General features: G+C 43.8%; 1 protein-coding gene across 1 annotated transcript; it reads left to right on the forward strand.

The window, feature by feature from the left end:
• The first annotated feature begins 1,770 nt into the window (after window positions 1-1,770).
• Window positions 1,771-10,971, forward strand: LOC113615255 (zinc finger protein 548-like). Its single transcript, XM_027097482.1, is given in 5 exon segments — window positions 1,771-2,041; window positions 5,450-5,528; window positions 7,104-7,230; window positions 8,752-10,275; window positions 10,278-10,971. Coding segments are annotated over 4 exon segments (1,773 nt in total). The 5' UTR covers window positions 1,771-2,041; window positions 5,450-5,516; the 3' UTR covers window positions 10,388-10,971.
• The last annotated feature ends 8,617 nt before the right edge of the window (window positions 10,972-19,588 follow it).

Below are 19,588 nucleotides of genomic sequence, written 5' to 3' on the forward strand. Positions count from 1 at the left end.
TGTGTGATCAGCTCGTGGACATTCTTCTGATTGGTTGGTGGTGAGGTAATCTGGAGTCAACATCACCAACCTTCTGGTTCCAACCATTCTGGTGTTTATGTGCTTGCAGGCTGCATGTAGTTCATTTTTCCCACTTGGTGCAGGTTTCAGTATCTGTAAAAGAGCTCAAAGGTCATGGCTCAGAATATTATCTATAACCCTTGAAGAGGAACTAAAAGTCCTTGACTTTGTTTAACAAGTAAACAATTATTATTTTGTCTTGTTTGACTGTTTTACTTCCCTTCTGGATTTTCTCACTTCTGTGATTAAATTTACTCTCTGGAACTCAGGGAATGATTTTAGCTAACGAGAGGATCTCGGTCTTTGTTTTCTTTGGAGAAAGAATTCAACAAAGAGACTAAGATTGCAAGGCAGGCACAGAATTCATTAGAAGCACAGTACATGTGAGAAAGCACAAGGCGAGCTCACGGAGTGAGCTGCGTGCAATAGGGGCAGCTTAGGTTGTTAGTATGGGGTTAATCTTCCAGGGTTTGGGCCAGGGTGACTCCCCTTTTCCCTCCCCTACGATAGTGTCATCTGCAATTCCTTATTTGGGCTTCCACCAGGCTCCATTTTGAATCTTTCCCAAGAACACCTAAGCAAAACCTATTGGGGGTGGGTGTCAAAATTGCAATGCTAATGATATTATAATGATATTACAATGTAGCCAAAGTTACTAGAGGACGACTTGAGAACCCCCTCTGCGCATGTGTGGGGCTGGGAAATCTTGACCACAAGAATGTGGAGGCTGGGGTGGACCCTCTCATCTTTCATCCAATTAGGGCTCCTAGACCCAACAGTAGTTTATCAAAAGGGTCAGCATGAAACCAGTTGCAGCAGGTTACCCCGAAGCCTATCTATCTCCTACCTCAAAGCACACGCTGGCTCCATGGTTTTCACCGTCAAGAGTTCCTTGCTGAGATGTTGCAAAGTTTCTGTTTTAGATGCCATTCCAGGGAATTCCTTGGCTGTCCAGTGGTCAGGACACGGCGCTTCCACTGCCGTGGGCTGGGGTTCTGTCTCTGGTCGGGGAACTAAAATCCCACAAGAGCGCAGCACCGCCAAAAAAAAAAACCCCAGCCATTCCTCCATGCACCATGGCCGCATTAAGTGCAAAACAAGTAGGTGGTTTTGATTCTGCTTAATCCTTATGCATGAAGAGGCTGTCCTTGGGCCTGTCCCTGTCTTTCCTGCCTCCGGGAGGCCTAGGAGGCTACACTTTTTCTACAGACAACAGGCAGTCAGAGGACATGGGATGGGGGAGAGGAATCTGTTCTAGGAAAGTCTCATAGGGACCTGTTAGGTTTCAAGTTGTTGAAAAGCGACAGCATAGCTGACAGCCATGAGTGCACATAGAGTATCATTATAATATAGTGTGTCCCTTTGGATGTGTAGATTTGGGAACTTGCTCTGTTTCACAGTCTGAAATAACACGTCACTAAACTTTCTGTAAGTATTCCTGGACTGCTCTCCAGAAATCTGGGTGCGTCCCCTTTAAGATAAGGGGACGCCCCGCCCACCGTTGGAGACAGGAAACTCCGCTTCTCAGAGCCCCTGAAGGAGTCTCAAAGCCACTACCAGCCACTTAGGGAGTGAGTTCTGCTCAGATCTTAGACATAAGTGGTGGCAGAGGAAACTACATTACCCAGAAGCAGCTACGGTGCGAAGCGGCGGTGACTGAGCCAATGAAAGCTTAGGGGGGGGACGCATACGTGCGTGCTCATCGCCTGGGGGCGGGACTTCCGGCGTTGTCTCTGGTAGTGGTTGGGTGGTTGTCGGGCTGTTCACCGGTTCAGGGTGTCGGCGTCGCTTGGCGGGCACCGAGGTGACGGAGCGAAGAGCGGGAGGAGAGAAGTTGGCCCCGCTGCCCAGAGGCGGCTGTGAGGCCCCCTGCGCCCGTAGTTGACGACGGTGCCCTAGTTCCCGCCCCGCTCGCCGCCTCTCCCGGCTCCGTTCTTCCCACCTGCCGGTGACGGAGGCGGCCCTGATGAGGCCGGCTCAGGTGGGTGCTGCGTCTCCCGAGCCCCCACCCGGCCCGACCCCCGCCTCCGAGTCCCAAATCCGGAAGGAGGTGGGTCCGCTCAATTCCTTGCCGGTCAGCCCCAGAGTCCAGAACAGAGGGCGGCCTTGGGAGGGGTCCCTTTTCCACCAGTGGACTGGGGTGAGGGAGAGAGTACCCTCGGGGCCGCCGGTGCACGGATTGCAGGTGCTACGGAGTCGGAAGCATTGGGGAAACCTGGGGTCCCTTTTGTCGGGGACAGAGGGGGACGAGGTGTCTCACCTGAAACGGCAACCTGAGCACGTAGAATCCATGGAAGGTTGTGAAGGGATTGGGGATGGGAGAACCGTGTTCAGAGTTAGAAGTTAAAAATTGGGAGAATAGGATGCGAATGGAGGCAGGGAGATTGCTGAAGAGACCACCGCGATAGACCCCAGGAGAATTATGGCAGGGGCTGGGCCAGGAAGGTAGTGCGACACTGGGAGATGGGATGAGATTCTGGAGAAATCTCAAACTTGGAGTAAATGGGATTTCCTGCTGCATAAAATACGGTTGTAAGCAAAAGTAGGGAATGAAGTACCATCCAAATTTTTTTGCCTGAACATCTGAAAGTGGGGAGATGAGGAAGTCAGCGCGAGGAGCAGGTTCGGGGGGAAGATCATGAGTTGTATTTGGACATGTTGATCCTGACATGTATCAAGATGGAGATGTCACCAAATGGAGATACCATATGTGGAGGTGAACATAAAGTCTGGAAGTAGAGGAAGGGGACAGTGTTGGAAATATCAAAGGTATGGAGGGTGTGGACTGGACCAGGGCATGGCCTGGGGATCAGATTGAGGAGGGAGGCTTAAGATTGTTTTGTTTGTTTGTTTTTATTTTTGGCTGCATTGAGTCTTTGTTGCTTCACGCGGGCTTTCTCTAGTTGCGGTGAGCAGGGGCTACTCTTCCTTGTGGTGCGTGGGCTTCTAATTGCAGTGGCTTCTTTTCTTGCGGAGCATGGGCTCTAGGGTGCACGGGCTTCAGTAGTTGCATCACGTGGGCTCAGTAGTTGTGGCTTGCAGGCTCTAGAGCGCGGGCTCAGTAGTTGTGGCGTACGGGCCTAGTTGCTCCGCGGCATGTGGGATCTTCCTGGACAAGGGCTCAAAGCTGTGTCTCCTGCATTGGCAGACGGATTCTCAACCACTGCGTCACCAGGGAGGCTTAAGATTGTTACATGAGATGGGCCCTGTGGTGAGGGAGGGGCGAGAGTTTGAGGGGAGTACATGAGGGCTGGGTGCTGGCATCCCTGGTGCTCCCTTCAGAAAAGAGCAGACCTGACATAGGAGGGCTTCTGGCCTGTGTCTGTAGGAAGGGAGGCCTGGATGGGGTAAGGAACGTCCCTTCTGTGGAGCCTGCAGTGTGTGCTGGTGTGGGTTCTCCACTTGCAGGCTCTACTGATCCTCAGGGCCACTCCTGATGGAGCAAGGGGAAGGTGAGCCAGAGTGGTGCAGCCAGTGGGTCCTAGACGAGGGCACTGCCAGCTCACCTCCAACCCTCAGGGCAAGAGGGATGATCCACTGCTCCCTTTTGAGGATTATTTAATGGGTAGGCCTGGTTGCTGAATGAACTAATAGCTGACCTGCCTGCTCAGCCCCTTGCTACAACTTATTAACTTAAGAATGTATGAGGGCTTCCCTGGTGACGCAGTGGTTGAGAAGCTGCCTGCCGATGCAGGGGACACGGGTTCATGCCCCGGTCTGGGAAGATCCCACATGCCGCGGAGCGGCTAGGCCCGTGAGCCATGGCCGCTGAGCCTGCGCGTCCGCAGCGGGAGAGGCCACAACAGTGAGAGGCCCACGTACCGCAAAAAGAATGTATGAAAATTAATTTAAACACTAATTTATCAATATTCCTCTAAATACATACACGTAGGTAATTAGAAATAAGCCTGTTCACTCAGTTAAATTTATGCAAACAATTTGTAATTGGCTTGGCATTGATTTACCTCTAGGTATTTGCTTAACAATGCAAAGTTTTATATATGACATCCTCTGAGATCTTAAAAAAGCAGTAAAAATAAAGACCCCAGTTTTCAAAACTGTATCACTTCAGTTGCACTGAAAATATATACAAAACCGTTGTTCCTATGGTCAGTCATAGCTGACACATGGTATGTACTCCTTACGTTAGATAACAATATGACCCCTGTGAGGTTGGAAGCATTCTTAATCTTCATAAACTTTTTCTTTTCCCTGAGGCTCAGGGAGGTTTAACCCTTCTCCAGTGTCACTCAGCTAGTAAGAGACAATACTGTTTTGTGAGGAACTGAGCTTAGACTCTCAGGCTGAGATCTAATTACACCAGGGTAGGGCAGAAGTGGTGGTCCAGCTCTGCTGTAGGATCCTGCCACTGTTACCCATTTCACATGGCTTCCTTCCCCCAGGGTCCCATGGCAGTGGCAGAAATGCTTATGGACCCTGTACAGGTGAATGGAGGGGTCCCACCTCTCACCCATCCCAATTATCACCCTGATAGTTTTATCATCCTGATCTGTATGCCCTCAGGGAATGGTAGTGTCCCAGGACTTCTATCCCTTTTTTGTCTCTTGCCTCTGTAGACCCTGTGCTTTCACCAGGTCCAGGATCCTATATTTAGTCCCAGGTTATATAGAATAGTTCCATTTCTGACAATTGATGGGGTAAGATGTGGCAGACAGTCCTGACTACATTCAGGATTCTGAATGTTCAGACAGTTGCAGGTGATACTGAGGTGGGATGTTCAGAGAACTGCAGGTCTCTGTTATATCTGGTGGGAATGGGGAGCTGGGATAGGGGTTCACAGGTATCAGGCCTTGAATGATAGCCTGAGGTCCTGGTTCTCTCATCTCAGGTTGATGGGAGGTATGGAAGGTTTGAAGCAGAGGAGGAAGGTGCTATGACTCATGTTTTAACAGATTCCCTCTGGCTGTAGAATAAAAGACAGACAACGAGTGAAGGTAGGGAGACCTGAGGGGAATTTCTGCAGTCATCTAGGTGAATGTTGGTGGTGGCTACATCCGAGTGGTGGCTATGGAAGTAGGGAGTGGTTGTTTTCTGGATGTGTTTTGAACTAGAGCTGCCCGTGTTTTATTTATATTTTAAAATGTATCAGTATATTTTTAATTGAAGTATAGATGATTTACAGTATTGTACTGTCCATATTTTATCTAATGGAGAGTGAGGGACTCAAGAAAGTGGGCTGATAGGAAGAATTGGGGATGACTTCATGTTTCTGGACTTGTTAGGAAGGATGGATGCCTCATCAACTAAAATGGGCAAAGTCAGCTTTAGGAGGAATTTGCAGGTGGAATAAGGAGAGTCCGTTTTTGTCCACGTCACAAATGTTCCAGAGACACCCAAGGGGAGGTGTTCAGTGGGCACTTTTACACAGAGAGCTGGAGTTCAGAGGATGGATTCAGGATGGAGACAGCCACAACAGAGTGGCTGTGTGGACTACGATGAAGCCGAAGGTAAGATTTAGGCGGCATCATTTCTAGTTTATGGTGGTGATGCCACTAGAGGACAAGGAGTGAGAATGAAGGGCCTCAGGACTAAGTCTGTGGGTTGGGTACCTGGCTGGTGGTGATGCGCATCACAAAGACAGATGAGGTAGCACAGTGTTCTTGTCTGTGCATGACAGCGGGATGTAGGCGTGAGAGTCTTCTGAGGCCAGAGCGAACATGAGATGGATGTTGAGGGAGGAAATGGGATCAGCTAGGAGAGTCGCTAGACTTAGGGTGCAGTCACAGTGTGGGTGGGGAGGTCGGTGTACCTGGGCTTCACGTGAGGAGAGAAGTTGCTGACTGCTGATGGGACAGTTCGTGCAACACGGAAGAGGGAGAGGGCTAAGGGGACATGAGGTCTCACATAAAAAGGGTGGCTGGGAAGGAAGGAAAAAACAGGGCCAGGTGGTGAGGCCTTCTAAGAAGGGCTTTGGGCAAGCCCTGGCCCCAGGGGACTTTGGTGTTCAGGGACAGGACTGGGCTGAGATGAATGCTGGATGCATTTCCATTCACTGCCTGGATTCCATGTGCAGAGTGCCCTATAAGGAGGTGAAGGAAGTGCCTATGGTGTGGGCTGGGGCTGTCTGTGGAACTGTCACTGTGGAAGGGTTAGAGTCATGAGGAAGGTGCAGTCCAACGAGTGAGATGCAGGTAAGGAGGAGTGTGAATGGTTGGCCCTGGGCCCTGGCACTGGGCGCTTGAGGACAGGGACGAGTCTGAATGTGTCTGAGGGTCAACACCTGGGGAACCCCAGGGAAACTGTGTGGCAGGAGAGGGGTAGGGCCATGCATGCAGTTCCACACCTTAGGTGGTGGTTTTCTGCTCCCTCCCCCATGTGTTTTATGCTGTGTGCTGGACACAGTGATCAATGGTAATAAGGAGAGAGCAGGCACTGGTGCCACTGGGACCTGGTATATATTCCATGGTGGGACGTGTGGGAGGAGGATGAGCAGGGATGGATGTGTAGGGGGAGGGCTGAAGGTCCTGGAAAGGGAAGTGCATCAGTGATTGCACCCACAGGATTTTAACTAGTGGAGACGAGTGAGTCGTGATACAGAGAGGCCAAGGACATTAAAAGACAGTTTTATTACTTATATTTCCCAAGAGGAGGAGGTACACTATGTAACAGAACTACCTCTAGAAGCACCAGATTCGGTCAGGAGGCATGAGCACAAGCTAAGGGACACCAAAGGTCAGAGCCTTTATTAGACTTTTGAGGGAAATGCAGAGAGGATTGGATGAAAAGTTTATGGGTGACTAGTTTGTATAATTCTGTGTACCTGGGGTATGGGAACTGTCCCCAGCTGTCTGTTACCTGGCCCTGGGCTGCTTTAGGGCAGGGGAAATACTGACCTGGTTCGTGAGAGTTAGTTAAGGAGTTGGTTGAGAGTATGGGCTCTGGATTGCAAGGGAGATGTAAACAAATTTGGGCATTAGTTTAGCCCTGTAATTAATGGATGGCAAATAGATAAATACAGAATCCACAAAAATATAGTTGAAACAAGAAGTTGTCCATGAACCAAACTCTTCCAATTTTGGCAGGACCGTGTGGTCTTTGAGGACGTGGCTGTGTATTTCTCTCAGGAGGAGTGGGGCCTCCTTGATGAAGCTCAGAGACACTTGTACCATGCTGTGATGATGGAGAACTTTGCACTTGTGACCTCCCTAGGTAAGGTCCACAAGCTCAGCCAGTTCCCTGAGCTGTGCTCTGTTCTTTCCCTTTTCCCAGGGGGCAGCTCTGTACTCCCCACACTGAGACCACGGATACTGCTTCCTTTCCTGGTTTCCTGGCATACGTGTTGTTGGTGCCGGGGCTGGACTGTGTGTACAGTGTCATTTTTCTCCACAGGGAGCCCCATCTCTTCTACTCTGAGTCCTTCCAAGATAGGGCTCAGGGGTCAGAAATCTAGATTTTGTCTGAGACCCCTTCAGACTTGGCCTGTTCTTGGTTGGGTCCTCAGTCTAGATGCTTGGACTCTTGTTGTGCCAGGCCTTACCCCTCCCTCTTGCTGACTTTTCTTAGGGCCTTCTGTGCCAGGAATTTTAGCACCAACCTAATTACTAATTTGGGGAACCACTGATTGTTACTACAGTCTCCCCTGTGAAGTTCTTATAATTTTAGAATGCCAAAAGCCCTGTGTTGGATCTCTGTCTACATGTGCTGGCCCCTTCTTTTTCTGTCTTTCACGTAAGACTAACCTCTTTCAGGTGCCACATCAATGCTCACCTGCAGCAATGGGGAGGACTCTGGGTACCTGCTAGTCTAGTGTGGTCACTACTACATCAATGGCAGGAGACACTCAGAAGTACCCGGGCTTGGTGTGAGGTCCTGGGAAATGGTGTGATGTCAGAGCTCAGAATCTGTCCTGCGTTCACTATTGATTGATGCTTGGACCAGTGCCACACCTCATTTCTTCCCCACTCTTATTTCTTCTGTCACACTCCAACCACACTTTTGTGACTCTCACTTGTCACATGTTCTGTTTCATTGCTCCCTTTGCAATGTTCAACATTTGACCTATATGTAAGATATCGTGAGGTCTGCATGTATCCTTATATAGTCCTTGAACTTTAGCATTTCTTTTGCATCAAGTATTTGTAGGTCTGGGCACAACCTTCGACACAGTGCTCATCTGTCACCAGTAGCCATGGCCATGTTGACTTGGAGGCCTGCCTCTCCTCCCTGCTCTGGTGTGAATGTTTGTGTTCCTCCATGTTCCATATGTTGAAAACCCCATGCAGTGACAGTATTAGGAGATGGGGCCTTTGGGGTGATTAGATCATGAGGGAAGAGCCCTCATGAATGAGATTTGTGCCTTTATGAAAGGGACCCCACAGAGCCTCCTAGCTCCTTCCAACATGTGAGGACACTATGAGAAGTCTGCAACCCAGGAGAGTACAGGCTGATCTGTGGGTTCAAGTCTCCAGAAGTGTGAGAAATAACTTTCTGGTTTTATAAGCCAGCCAGTCTGTGGTATTTTGTCATAGCATCCGAAATGGACTGAGACAGTAACTCATCCTTCAGTCCTTGCCTATTGTCAGGGCTCTCTCATCATGGGAGCTATGCAGGCCCATCTCTGCACAGCAGACCTTCCTCTCTCTGGCTTTAGTCTTCGGTGTGTCATTTCTGATGGGGCTGCCCCTTCTACCAAAATAATCATGCACTTCATCGGCATTTCTCTGCTTACAGGTTGTTGGCATGGAGCACAGGATGAGGAGGCACCTTCTGAGCAAAGTGTTTCTGTAGGGATGTCAGAGGTTGGGACTCCAAAGCCAGATCCATCCACCAAGAAGGCCCAGCCCTATGAGATGTGTGACCCACTGTCCAAAGACCATTTGCACCTACCTGAGCATGACGGAATGTACCCTGATGAAGGGCTGTATATTTGTGGGGAAAACCTTTTCCAGCACCAGAAGGAGCAGATTAGAGACAAACTTTCCAGAAGGGATGAGGGGCAGCCTTCATTTCTTACCAACAGCAACATTCACTCGGCAGAGAGGACCTTGACATGCAGCAGAGACAGAAAGGACTTCCCAGGCAGCATAGGCCTTCTGAAGCAGCCGACCCCTCACAATGCGGGGAAGCCACACAGGGACACTGAGTGTGGGGAAGCTTTTGATAGTGGGCAGAGTGATTACAGGTGCACTCAGTGTGGGAAAGCCTTCCGTCAAAAACAGATCCTTGTTGAGCACCAGAAAATCCACACTGGTCTAAGGCCTTATGAGTGCAGCAAATGTGGTATGGCCTTCATTAGAAAGTTTCACCTTGTTCAGCACCAGAGAATCCATACTGGAGAAAGGCCTTTTCAGTGCAGTGAATGTGGGAAATGCTTTAGGTACAACTCCACACTCATTAGTCATCAGAGAGTTCACACTGGATTGAGCCCTTATGAGTGCAGCAAATGTGGGGAATTCTTCAAGTACAATGCCAACTTCATGAAACATCAGAGAAAACACAATGGAGAAAGGCCTTATGAGTGCAGAGAATGTGGAAAATTCTTTAGGTACAACTATAGACTGGTAAGGCATGGGAGAGTTCACAGTGGAGAACGACCTTATAAGTGCAGCGAATGTGGGAAATTTTTCAGGTACAGCTCCACATTCATTAGACATCAGAGAGTTCATACTTCAGAAAGGCCTTATAAGTGTAATGAATGTGGGAAATATTTTAGGTATAATTCCACACTCATTAAACACCAGAGAGTTCACACTGGAGAAAGGCCTTATGAGTGCACTGAATGTGGGAAATTCTTTAGGTACACATCCACCCTCATTAGACATCAAAGAGTTCATACTGTAGAAAGGCCTTATGAGTGCAGCTTGTGTGGGGAATACTTTAGGTCCAAGTCCAAACTCATTAAACATTGGCAAAATCACACTGGAGAAAGGCCTTATGAGTGCAGTGAATGTGGGAAGGCATTTAGGTACCACTGCAGACTCATTAGACATAAGAGAGTTCACAGTGGAGAGAGGCCTTTCGAGTGCAGCGAATGTGGGAAATTCTTTCGATACAACTCCAACCTCATTAAACATTGGAGAAATCACACAGGCGAGAGGCCTTATGAGTGCAGAGAGTGTGGGAAAGCCTTTAGCCACAAGCATATACTTGTTGAGCATCAGAAAATCCATACTGGAGAAAGGCCTTATGAGTGCAGCAGATGTCAGAAAGCCTTCATTAGGAAGTCCCACCTTGTTCATCACCAGAAAATCCACACTGAAGACAATATGAGTGCTGTGAATGTGGGGAATTCATTAGATACAACTCCAACCTCATGAAGCAGAGAATTCACAGTGGTAAAGGCCTTATGAAAGGGCCTACTGTATAGCACAGGGAATTATATTCAGTATCTTGTAATAACTTATAATGGAAAAGAATTTGGAAAAGAATTATATATATATAATATATATATATAAACTAAATCACTTTGCTGTACACCTGAAACATTGTAAATCAACTATACTTCAATTAAAAAACAAAAGACCTTACAAGTGCAGAGGTTATGGTAAATTATGTACTACTCCTAACACTGAAGAAGTACCTCATGAGTTATGTTGGAGTGAGCCTTCTCAGTACAGTGAGCATGGAAAGTTGTTTTGGTACAGCTCCCCACTCGTTAGACATCAAGTTCACACCAGACGAAAGCCTTCTAAGTACAGTGAATGGAAGTCTTCAGGTGAAACTCCAACTCCATTAAACATCTATTTCACAATGGAGAAAGGTCTAAGTGCATCAAATATGGGCATATGTTCAGCCAAAACTCCCACCTCATTCAGCACCAAAAAGTTCGCACCAGAGAGAGTATTGCAAATGTGGAAAGACTTTAGCAAAACGTCTGCTCTAATCTGTCCCTGAGAACTATTGTTTTTTCTTTGACTGTGGTAAAATATATGTAACAAAGTTTACCCTCTACCTTTTAAATTGTTGGGTGTAGTGTGTTTAAAAATTCACATCTAATCTCCAGAATTTTTTTCATCTTGCAGAAATGAAACTATGCCTCTTAAACATCTCTTTCTACTCCTTCCCTACCTCACCTGGCAACCTCTTTTTTACACTCAGTCGATTAATTTGATTACTCTGGATGCTTTATACAAGTATAATCATACAGTTTTCACCTCTTTGCAACTGGCTTATTTAGCTTAGCATAATTTCCCCATGTTGAAGCACTTGTCAGCATTTTCTTCTGTTTTGAGAAAGAATCAGAATTGACCTAAGACATGGGGAAGGATTCTGATGGTCAATACAAATTTGCCTGATATGATGCTATTTAGAGAAGGGGAGATCCAGATTTTATATGGAATATTTATTGACAGCTTTATTGAGGTACTGACATACTCAATTTCATATTAAAATTGTAAAATGTATTTTCACATCTGTGTGCACAATGGGACTATCACCAAAGTCACGAGGGCTTCCCTGGTGGTGCAGTGGTTGAGTCCGTCTGCCAATGCAGGGGACACGGGTTCGTGCCCTGGTCCGGGAAGATCCCACGTGCCGCGGAGTGGCTAGGTCCGTGAGCCATGGCTGCTGAGCCTGCGCGTCTGGAGCCTGTGCTCTGCAACGAAAGAGGCCACAACAGTGAGAGGTCCGTGTACCGCAACAACAACAACAACAAAAATAAGTCACAATAATGAACATGTACATTACTTAATGGAGTTTCCATTAGCCACTTTGTATTCTCTCTCCCAAGCCTACCCAAGTTGCCATCTCCAGGTAGACACTGTAGTTTCCATTTTCTAGAATTTCATATAAAGGGAATCCTACAGGTTTCCTTGTTATGACTGTTTTCACTGAGTGCATGAATATATTTTTAGTATTATTCATGTGTGTGCAAAGGAATGACACTAAATAAAAATAAGGAAGGCTTTGTTATGCATTAGAGCTGCATTGTTTGTAAGAAACGTGGTTTTTTTTCTGACAATGAGAAAAAGTTGTTTAAAGTGGGAAGTGAAGTTGAAACTAAGTAATTTAAACTGAAATTCAGTTTCATATGAATTCATTATAAAAGAAAGAATTTTGAACCATCTGCGTCGTACACAAGCTTCCACTGACACATCGTTCTAGATTTTTCTCTTATTTGGCTTCTTTTTTCTAGTCGTGTCTTTAAGCTATATCTTTGCGTCATAAAGGTTCTTAGGGAATTTTAAAAATCATTTGTTGTGGTAAAATTCACTTAACATACACTTTATCATCTCATTATTTTAAGTGTTCAGTTCTGTGATATATTGGGATCTCCAGTGAAATAGAACCATCTGTGTATGTGTGTGAGCGCGTGCATTTTTTGTAGAGACAGAGAAAGGAGAGAGAGATTTTTAAAGGAATTAGCTGATGTGATTGTGATAGCCAGCAAAGTCTAAAATTTGCAGGGTAGGCCAGTAGGCTGGAGACCCAGTGAAGAGTTGCCGTCAAGACAAAAGGCAGTCTGCTGGTACAATTCCTTGTCATCTTTTTATCATGTAATCCTCAAACCAGGTGGCTCTTAAGAAAATGAAAATTTACAAAGGTCAGCAGGCATTATAGACCAGGAAATCAAAAGAGAATAGTTTTAGAGTGATAGCTAGGAAACAATCACAGAGGCCACTGTCTGGTTGTATTTTTAAAGTCCCAATGTGCACAATGTACTTAATGAAAAATTTAAGATAATTGTATCTGAATTTAAGTCTTTCTGTTTCATGAAGTTCAGGACAGTCAAAATTTAGAGATTTGAGGCATTAAGAGAAGATACTTAAAATATCTAAATGTGCCTATTTTTGTGTAATTTTAGACATACGAGTTTTAGATTCGTATTAAGAAATAAGTCAAAGACCCTAGAAATGATGAAAATAAGAGCAGATAGAGGGAATTCCGTTTTCTGTCCTGGCGTGTAAGAAGCTGGAAGTTATCACTCCATCCTAACAGCAAGTAAAAAGCTGAAAATACTGAAAATCAACAACTCTTATTAGGTTCCTGAGAGCAGTCTTGAGTTCTATTTTATATTTGCTGTACCCGTTGCCAATTTGTATAGTCAATCTCTCCTACCTAAAAAAAGTAGTGAGATTTCTTGTTTTCTTAACTGGTCACATGTTGAACTTTATTTTAGTTTTCACTCATTGTCCATCACCCACCCTACACCTTTGTCTTTGCCAGACCTTCAGCTAGGCAGAGGTTTCTTTGTTTTGGTTTGCTTTTTAATTTGGTGGATGAACCAAAAATTCAAAACCAGAATGGTCTGACTCTCCAAGGGATCCTGCCTTCATTGTATTGTTGTAGGTTTATTTTTGGACATGGATTTACCGTCACATTCCCTGGAGAATCCCCCAGATTCCGGACATAGTGCTCCAGGATTCCATTGAGAGCAGCAACTCAGTTTCCTCTAGTAAAAAATAGTAATCATCATCACCTGGGCAGTAGAGCATTTCACTTTTTTTCTAAGTGGCATGAGGAGCCCAAAATGGCCAATTGGCTGTCTCATATCCCAATTCAGGTTTATAATATTATTCTGCTGGTGGAATTTTTCTCCCTTAAAGAAAAAGTCCTCCCAACATGCAGAATTTACCATTGAGGGGATGAGTAGCAGAAATTACTTGAGAGGGTTATTAGGTAATATAACGTGGAAAAGTAGGCTTGCTAGATTTAGTAAACAATATCTGGCTCAGTAAATTTTGAAAATTTCTAACTCCCTATGCACATATACACTGAAATAAGAAGGAAATGTTGCATAGGACATACTTACATAAAAATCATTTGTTGTGTTTCTGAAGGAAATTATAACTAAGTTTCATACCTCTTTAAGTATACTTACCTGGTAATTTGCTTCTTCTTAACTTTTCCTTGTTTTGTAGTATTTGTTTATAAAATTCCTTGTAATTATCCTCTATATTCCATTTAGTTTGTTTCATAGTTTCCAGGGTAGTCTCATCCAATTTATTTGATTCCTTTGTCCACTGAACATTCCTCATGGAGACACAGGCTGTAAGTAGCATTGTGAGCTGGAGGACAGATGATACTGTCCAGTGTGGAAGACCACTACAACTTCTCCTTTGATTTTTAAAAATCTTTTTCACCCACATTCTTCTTAATAACAATCTTATTTTATCGTCTTCTTTGCTAGTAGTGGAAAATTTATATCTCTCATGCTTAACTGTTATTACATGCTGTTTTATAGTTGACTGCCCATCATTTCCAATATTGATCAAACAATTGCACTGTGTCAACTTTTTGCAAACCATTACAAAAAGTGGACTACAAGAGACTTAAGGCATCCTAACAAATCAGTATAGGAACCGGAACGAAAATCATTAAATATAGGAAATACCCTGTATAGACAGAACTGGCCACCCTATTGCAGATATGTCTCATGAACCTACCACTGTTCCTGAAACTGAGTAGAGGTTTATTGAACACGTGTTAGAGCAGTAAATACACATGACATTATGGTTCTCCTATTTATTTTTTACATTTCCAGTAAGTTCTTCAAAATGTCATCTCGACCCTATCTCTCCAAGTTGTTAGAGTCCAACGTTTTCAAATGTGAAAAGGAAGCACTGTTTGGAGATAAAAACCTGAGTGTGGTGAAGGTTCTAGCACAGCCACAGGTGCAATTTCATTCTATGACTTTTTCAGACGTCTCTGTCTCTCACTCCAACTTCACTGAGATCTTAACTTTCTTTTGGCTGTAACATACGTTTCTCTACAATTTTTGTCAATTTTGTTGCATAGCTACATAATTATTATTATTAACTTTTTGTAATATCCATTTCGTAAGTAATTTTCAGAGATAATTTCAACTCCCTGTGCATTCACTGTTGCTGCAATTTCAGGTGAATTGCTAAATCAGTTTCCATAAAGGAGATGAGACCATGGAATGCCAAACCTTTTTTTCCATGATAAGATGCCCCCTTTGCACAAAGGTTTCGACAGTTAGAAGGTCACCTGCTATCTTGGCAGAAAATGGCATGTGATTATTTGTTCTCCTTTACAGACAGGTTTCAGATTTTAAAAGAAATGGAAAATATCTCAGAGAATAATAAATATCTCAATAAATTTTACTTGCTAGGTCAGAAAGCAATCAATGATTATCAAGGCCAGAAAGATATCCCTCTCCAACTCTCCCTTATGCCCTGTCTTTTCTTGAATATTGAAGGTCATGAAACATCTTCCAAAACTTCAGTCAACACGTCTTTGACAAGCAAGAAGATAGCTGATAGCATAGAGGGAACATACCTCAACTTAAAAAAGGCCATAAAAACCTACAGCTAACATCGTACTCAATGGTGAAAAGCTAAAAGCATTTCCTCTAAGATTGGAAACAAAATAAGACAAGTGACTTGCTACTTTTATTCAACGTAGTTTTGGAAGTCCTAGCTATGGCAATCAGAGAAGAAAAAGAAATAAAAGGAATCCAAATGGGAAAAGAAGTTAAACTCTCACTGTTTCCAGATGACATGATACTATACATAGAAAATCCTAAAGACACTACCAGAAAACTACTCAAGCTCATCAATGAATTTGGTAAAGTTGCAGGTTACAAAATTAATACACAGAAATCTGTTGCATTTTTATACACTAACAATGAAAGATCAGAAAGAGAAATTCAAGAAATAATTCCATTTACCATTGCATCAAAAAGAATAAAATAACTAGGAATAAACCTACCTAAGGAGATAAAAGACCTGTACTCTGAAAACTATAAGATGCTGATGAAAGAAATTGATGATGACACAAACAAATGGAAAGATATACCATGTTTTGGATTGGAAGAATCAACATTGTCAAAATGACTATACTACCCAAGGCAATATACAGATTCCATACAATACCTATCAAATTTTAAAATGGCATTTTTTACAGAACTAGAACAAAAAAATCTTAAAATTTGTGTGGAGACACAAAAGACCCTGAATAGCCAAAGCAACCTTGAGAAAGAAAAACAAAGTTGGAGGAATCATTCTTCCTGACTTTGGACTATACTACAAAGCTATAGTCATTAAAACAGTATGGTACTGGCACCAAAAACAGTAATATAGATCAATAGAGCAGGATAGAAAGCCCAGAGACAAACCCACACACCTATGGTCAATTAATCTGTGGCAAACGAGGCAAGACTATACAATGGAGGAAAGACAGTCTCTTCAATAAATAGTGTTAGGGGACTTCCCTGGTGGTGCAGTGGTTAAGAATCCGCTTACCAATGCAGGGGACACAGGTTCAATCCCTGGTCCTGGAAGATCCCACATGCTGCAGAGCAACCAAGCCTGTGCGCCACAACTACTGAGCCTGTGCTCTAGAGACCACAAGCCACAACTACTGAGCCCATGTGCCACAACTACTAAGGCCCACTTGCTCTAGGACCTGTGCTCCACAACAAGAGAAGCCACTGCAATGAGAAGCCCATGCACCACAACGAAGAGTAACCCCCGCTTGCCACAACTAGAGAAAGCCCACACAGCAATGAAGACCCAATGCAGCCAAAAATAAATAAAATTAAAAAAAAATAGTGCTGGAGAAACTGGACAGCTAAATGTAAAAAAATTAAAGTAGAACATTCTTTAAGACCATACACGAAAATAAACTCAAAATGGATTAAAGACCTAATTCTGAGACCAGACACTATAAAACTCTTAGAGGAAAACATAGGCAGAACATTCTCTGATATAAATTGCAGCAAGAGCTTTTTTGATCCATCTCCCAGAGTAATGGAAATAAAAACAAAAATAAACAAATGGGACCTAATTAAACTCAAAAACTTTTGCACAGCAAAGGAAACCATAAACAAAATGAAAAGACAACCCACAGATGGGAGAAAATATTTTCAAATGATGTGACCGACAAGGGATTAGTCTCCAAAATTTACAAACAGCTCATGCAGCTTAATATCATCAAAATAGACAACCCGATTAAAACATGGGCAGAAGACCTAAATAGACATTTCTCCAAAGTAGACATACAGATGGCCAAGAGACACATGAAAAGATGTTCAACATCACTAATTCTTAGAGAAGTGCAAATCAAAACTACAATGAGATATCACCTCACACCAGTTAGAATGGCTATCATCAAAAAATCCACAAACGGGCTTCCCTGGTGGCGCAGTGGTTGAGAGTCCGCCTGCCAATGCAGGGGACACAGGTTCGTGCCCCGGTCCGGGAGGATCCCACATGCCGCGGAGCGGCTGGGCCCGTGAGCCATGGCTGCTGAGCCTGTGCATCCAGAGCCTGTGCTTCACAACAGGAGAGGTCACAACAGTGAGAGACCCGCGTACCACAAAAAAAAAAATTTAAAAATCCACAAACAATAAATGCAGGAGAGGATGTGGAGAGAGGAAACCCTCCTACACTGTTGGTGGGAATGTAAATTGGTGCAGCCACTATGAAGAACAGTATGGAGGTTCCTTAAGAAACTAAAAATAGAGCTACCATGTGATCCTGTAATCCCACTCCTGGATATATATCTGGAGAAAATCATGGTCCAAAGGGATACATGCACCAAAATGTTCATTGCAGTGTTCTTTACAATAGCCAAGACATGGAAGCAGCCTAAATGTCCATTGACAGAAGAATGGATAAAGAAGGTGTGGATGTGTTACATATATACAATGGAATATTACTTAGCCATTAAAAAGAATGAAATAGGGCTTCCCTGGTGGCGCAGTGGTTGAGAGTATGCCTGCCAATGCAGGGGACGCGGGTTCGTGCCCCGGTCTGGGAAGATCCCACATGCCGCGGAGCAGCTGGGCCCGTGAGCCATGGCCGCTGAGCCTGCACGTCTGGAGCCTGTGCTCTGCAACGGGAGAGGCCACAACAGTGAGAGGCCCACGTACCGCAAAAAAAAAAAAAAAAAAAAAATGAATGAAATAATGCCATTTGCAGCAACATGGATGGACTTAGAAATTGTCATACTGAGTGAAGTAAGTCAGACAAAGACAAATATCGTATGATATCACTTATATGCAAAATATAAGAAATGATACAAATGAACTTATTCACAAACAGAAACAGACTTACAGACTTAGAGAACGAACTTATGGTTACCAGAGGGAAGGGCAGGCAGGGGGGACAGATAGTTAGGGAGTTTGGGACTGACATGTACACATTGGTATACATAAAATGGATAACCAACAAGGACTTACTGAATAGCACAGGGAACTCTGCTCAAAATTCTGTAACAGCTAATTGGGAAACGAATTTGAAAAAGAGTAGATACACGTATATGTATACTGAATCACTTTGCTGTACACTTGAAACTAACACAATATTGTTAATGAACTGTACCCCAATATAAAATAAGTTAAAAATAAAACGTGGAGGATTGGCTCTCAAAGTGTGTCTGAGGCTGAAATGTCTCTATTTACAGAGCTAGGGAAAACTCTAGGGGTCACTTCCTGTTACCCAATCAGCACAGTGATTGGATAAATGTCACGGAAGGAACCATTTTAGAGAATCCGAATAGATTCAATTTCCCATGGAAACTCCAATAGGAGAAACCATGATTTATTAAAGAGGCCTCCACATTGGTTTGGTGGTAGATTTTCTTTATTGTATTTTATCTATTTTAGACTTTATGGGTTGCATTTTGGGGGGAAACAGATTGGTTTTCCTGATCTAGGGAATTTTTTCTCATTGCCTGGAGAGTTTGAGGGAGTCAGAGAATTGAGATCTGGTAGTTGTAATCGAATTGGGTTACCTAATCTATTTTTCTTTTTTTCATGAAATAATTCTTAAAAGACTTTTTGTCTAAAATCAGCTGATGAGCTAAAGTGTGCGAAGAACCTATTTCGGAGTAGGCATTTAGAAAACCAGAGGTTGTACACCAGTAGGGAAAAATAATGACACCTATCAATTTAGGGAACCTTCCTTCTTCTAAATAACTAAGGAAGCAATACGCGAACAAGTATAGAGGGTACAAATCTCAACGAAATAAAGGCCACATGGACAAAAACACAGCTATTATCTACTCCATGTAGAAAATCTTGGAGAAGGAAATACGCAAACACTCTTTGACAGAAATGTATTTGTTTATTTGAAATTTAAATTTCATTGATTATCCTATGTTTAATCTGGCCGCCCTACCTGGAACATCCTATTTTACAAATCATGCCTAACATGAAGACAATCAGCAGTAGCCTCAGTTTCATGCTGAAGTACTAAAAGCCAATGAGACATGCATTCATTGGAAGAAAAAGAACAACACAAAGCAAAAATTTATAAGAAAATAGGCTATATAAAGAAGAAAACAAAAGCCAAAGGGAAAATAAGTCATCACTCAAAGATCCTCCTAATTCATGTGGATGGAACCCAACTGGGTTCCAGTATCCTCCTAAGTTCTTCACATGTCATCCATCCTTTGTATCTCAGAGGTGACAAGTCATCCTGAATTTCCTTCTTGGAGCAGAAGGGACTTGGATCTGAGAGCAGAGTCCTGGGTGAGTCATTTTTTTTTAAATTTATTTTATTTATTTATTTTTGGCTGTGTTGGGTCTTCGTTGCTGCGCTTGGGCTTTCTCTAGTTGTGGCGAGTGGGGGTTACTCTTCGTTGCAGTGTGTGGGCTTCT

This window comes from Aethalodelphis obliquidens, unplaced genomic scaffold (genome assembly GCF_003676395.1).
Source record: "Aethalodelphis obliquidens isolate GAN/ISIS:26980383/991018 unplaced genomic scaffold, ASM367639v1 scaffold113, whole genome shotgun sequence".
Classification (NCBI taxonomy): domain Eukaryota; kingdom Metazoa; phylum Chordata; class Mammalia; order Artiodactyla; family Delphinidae; genus Aethalodelphis; species Aethalodelphis obliquidens.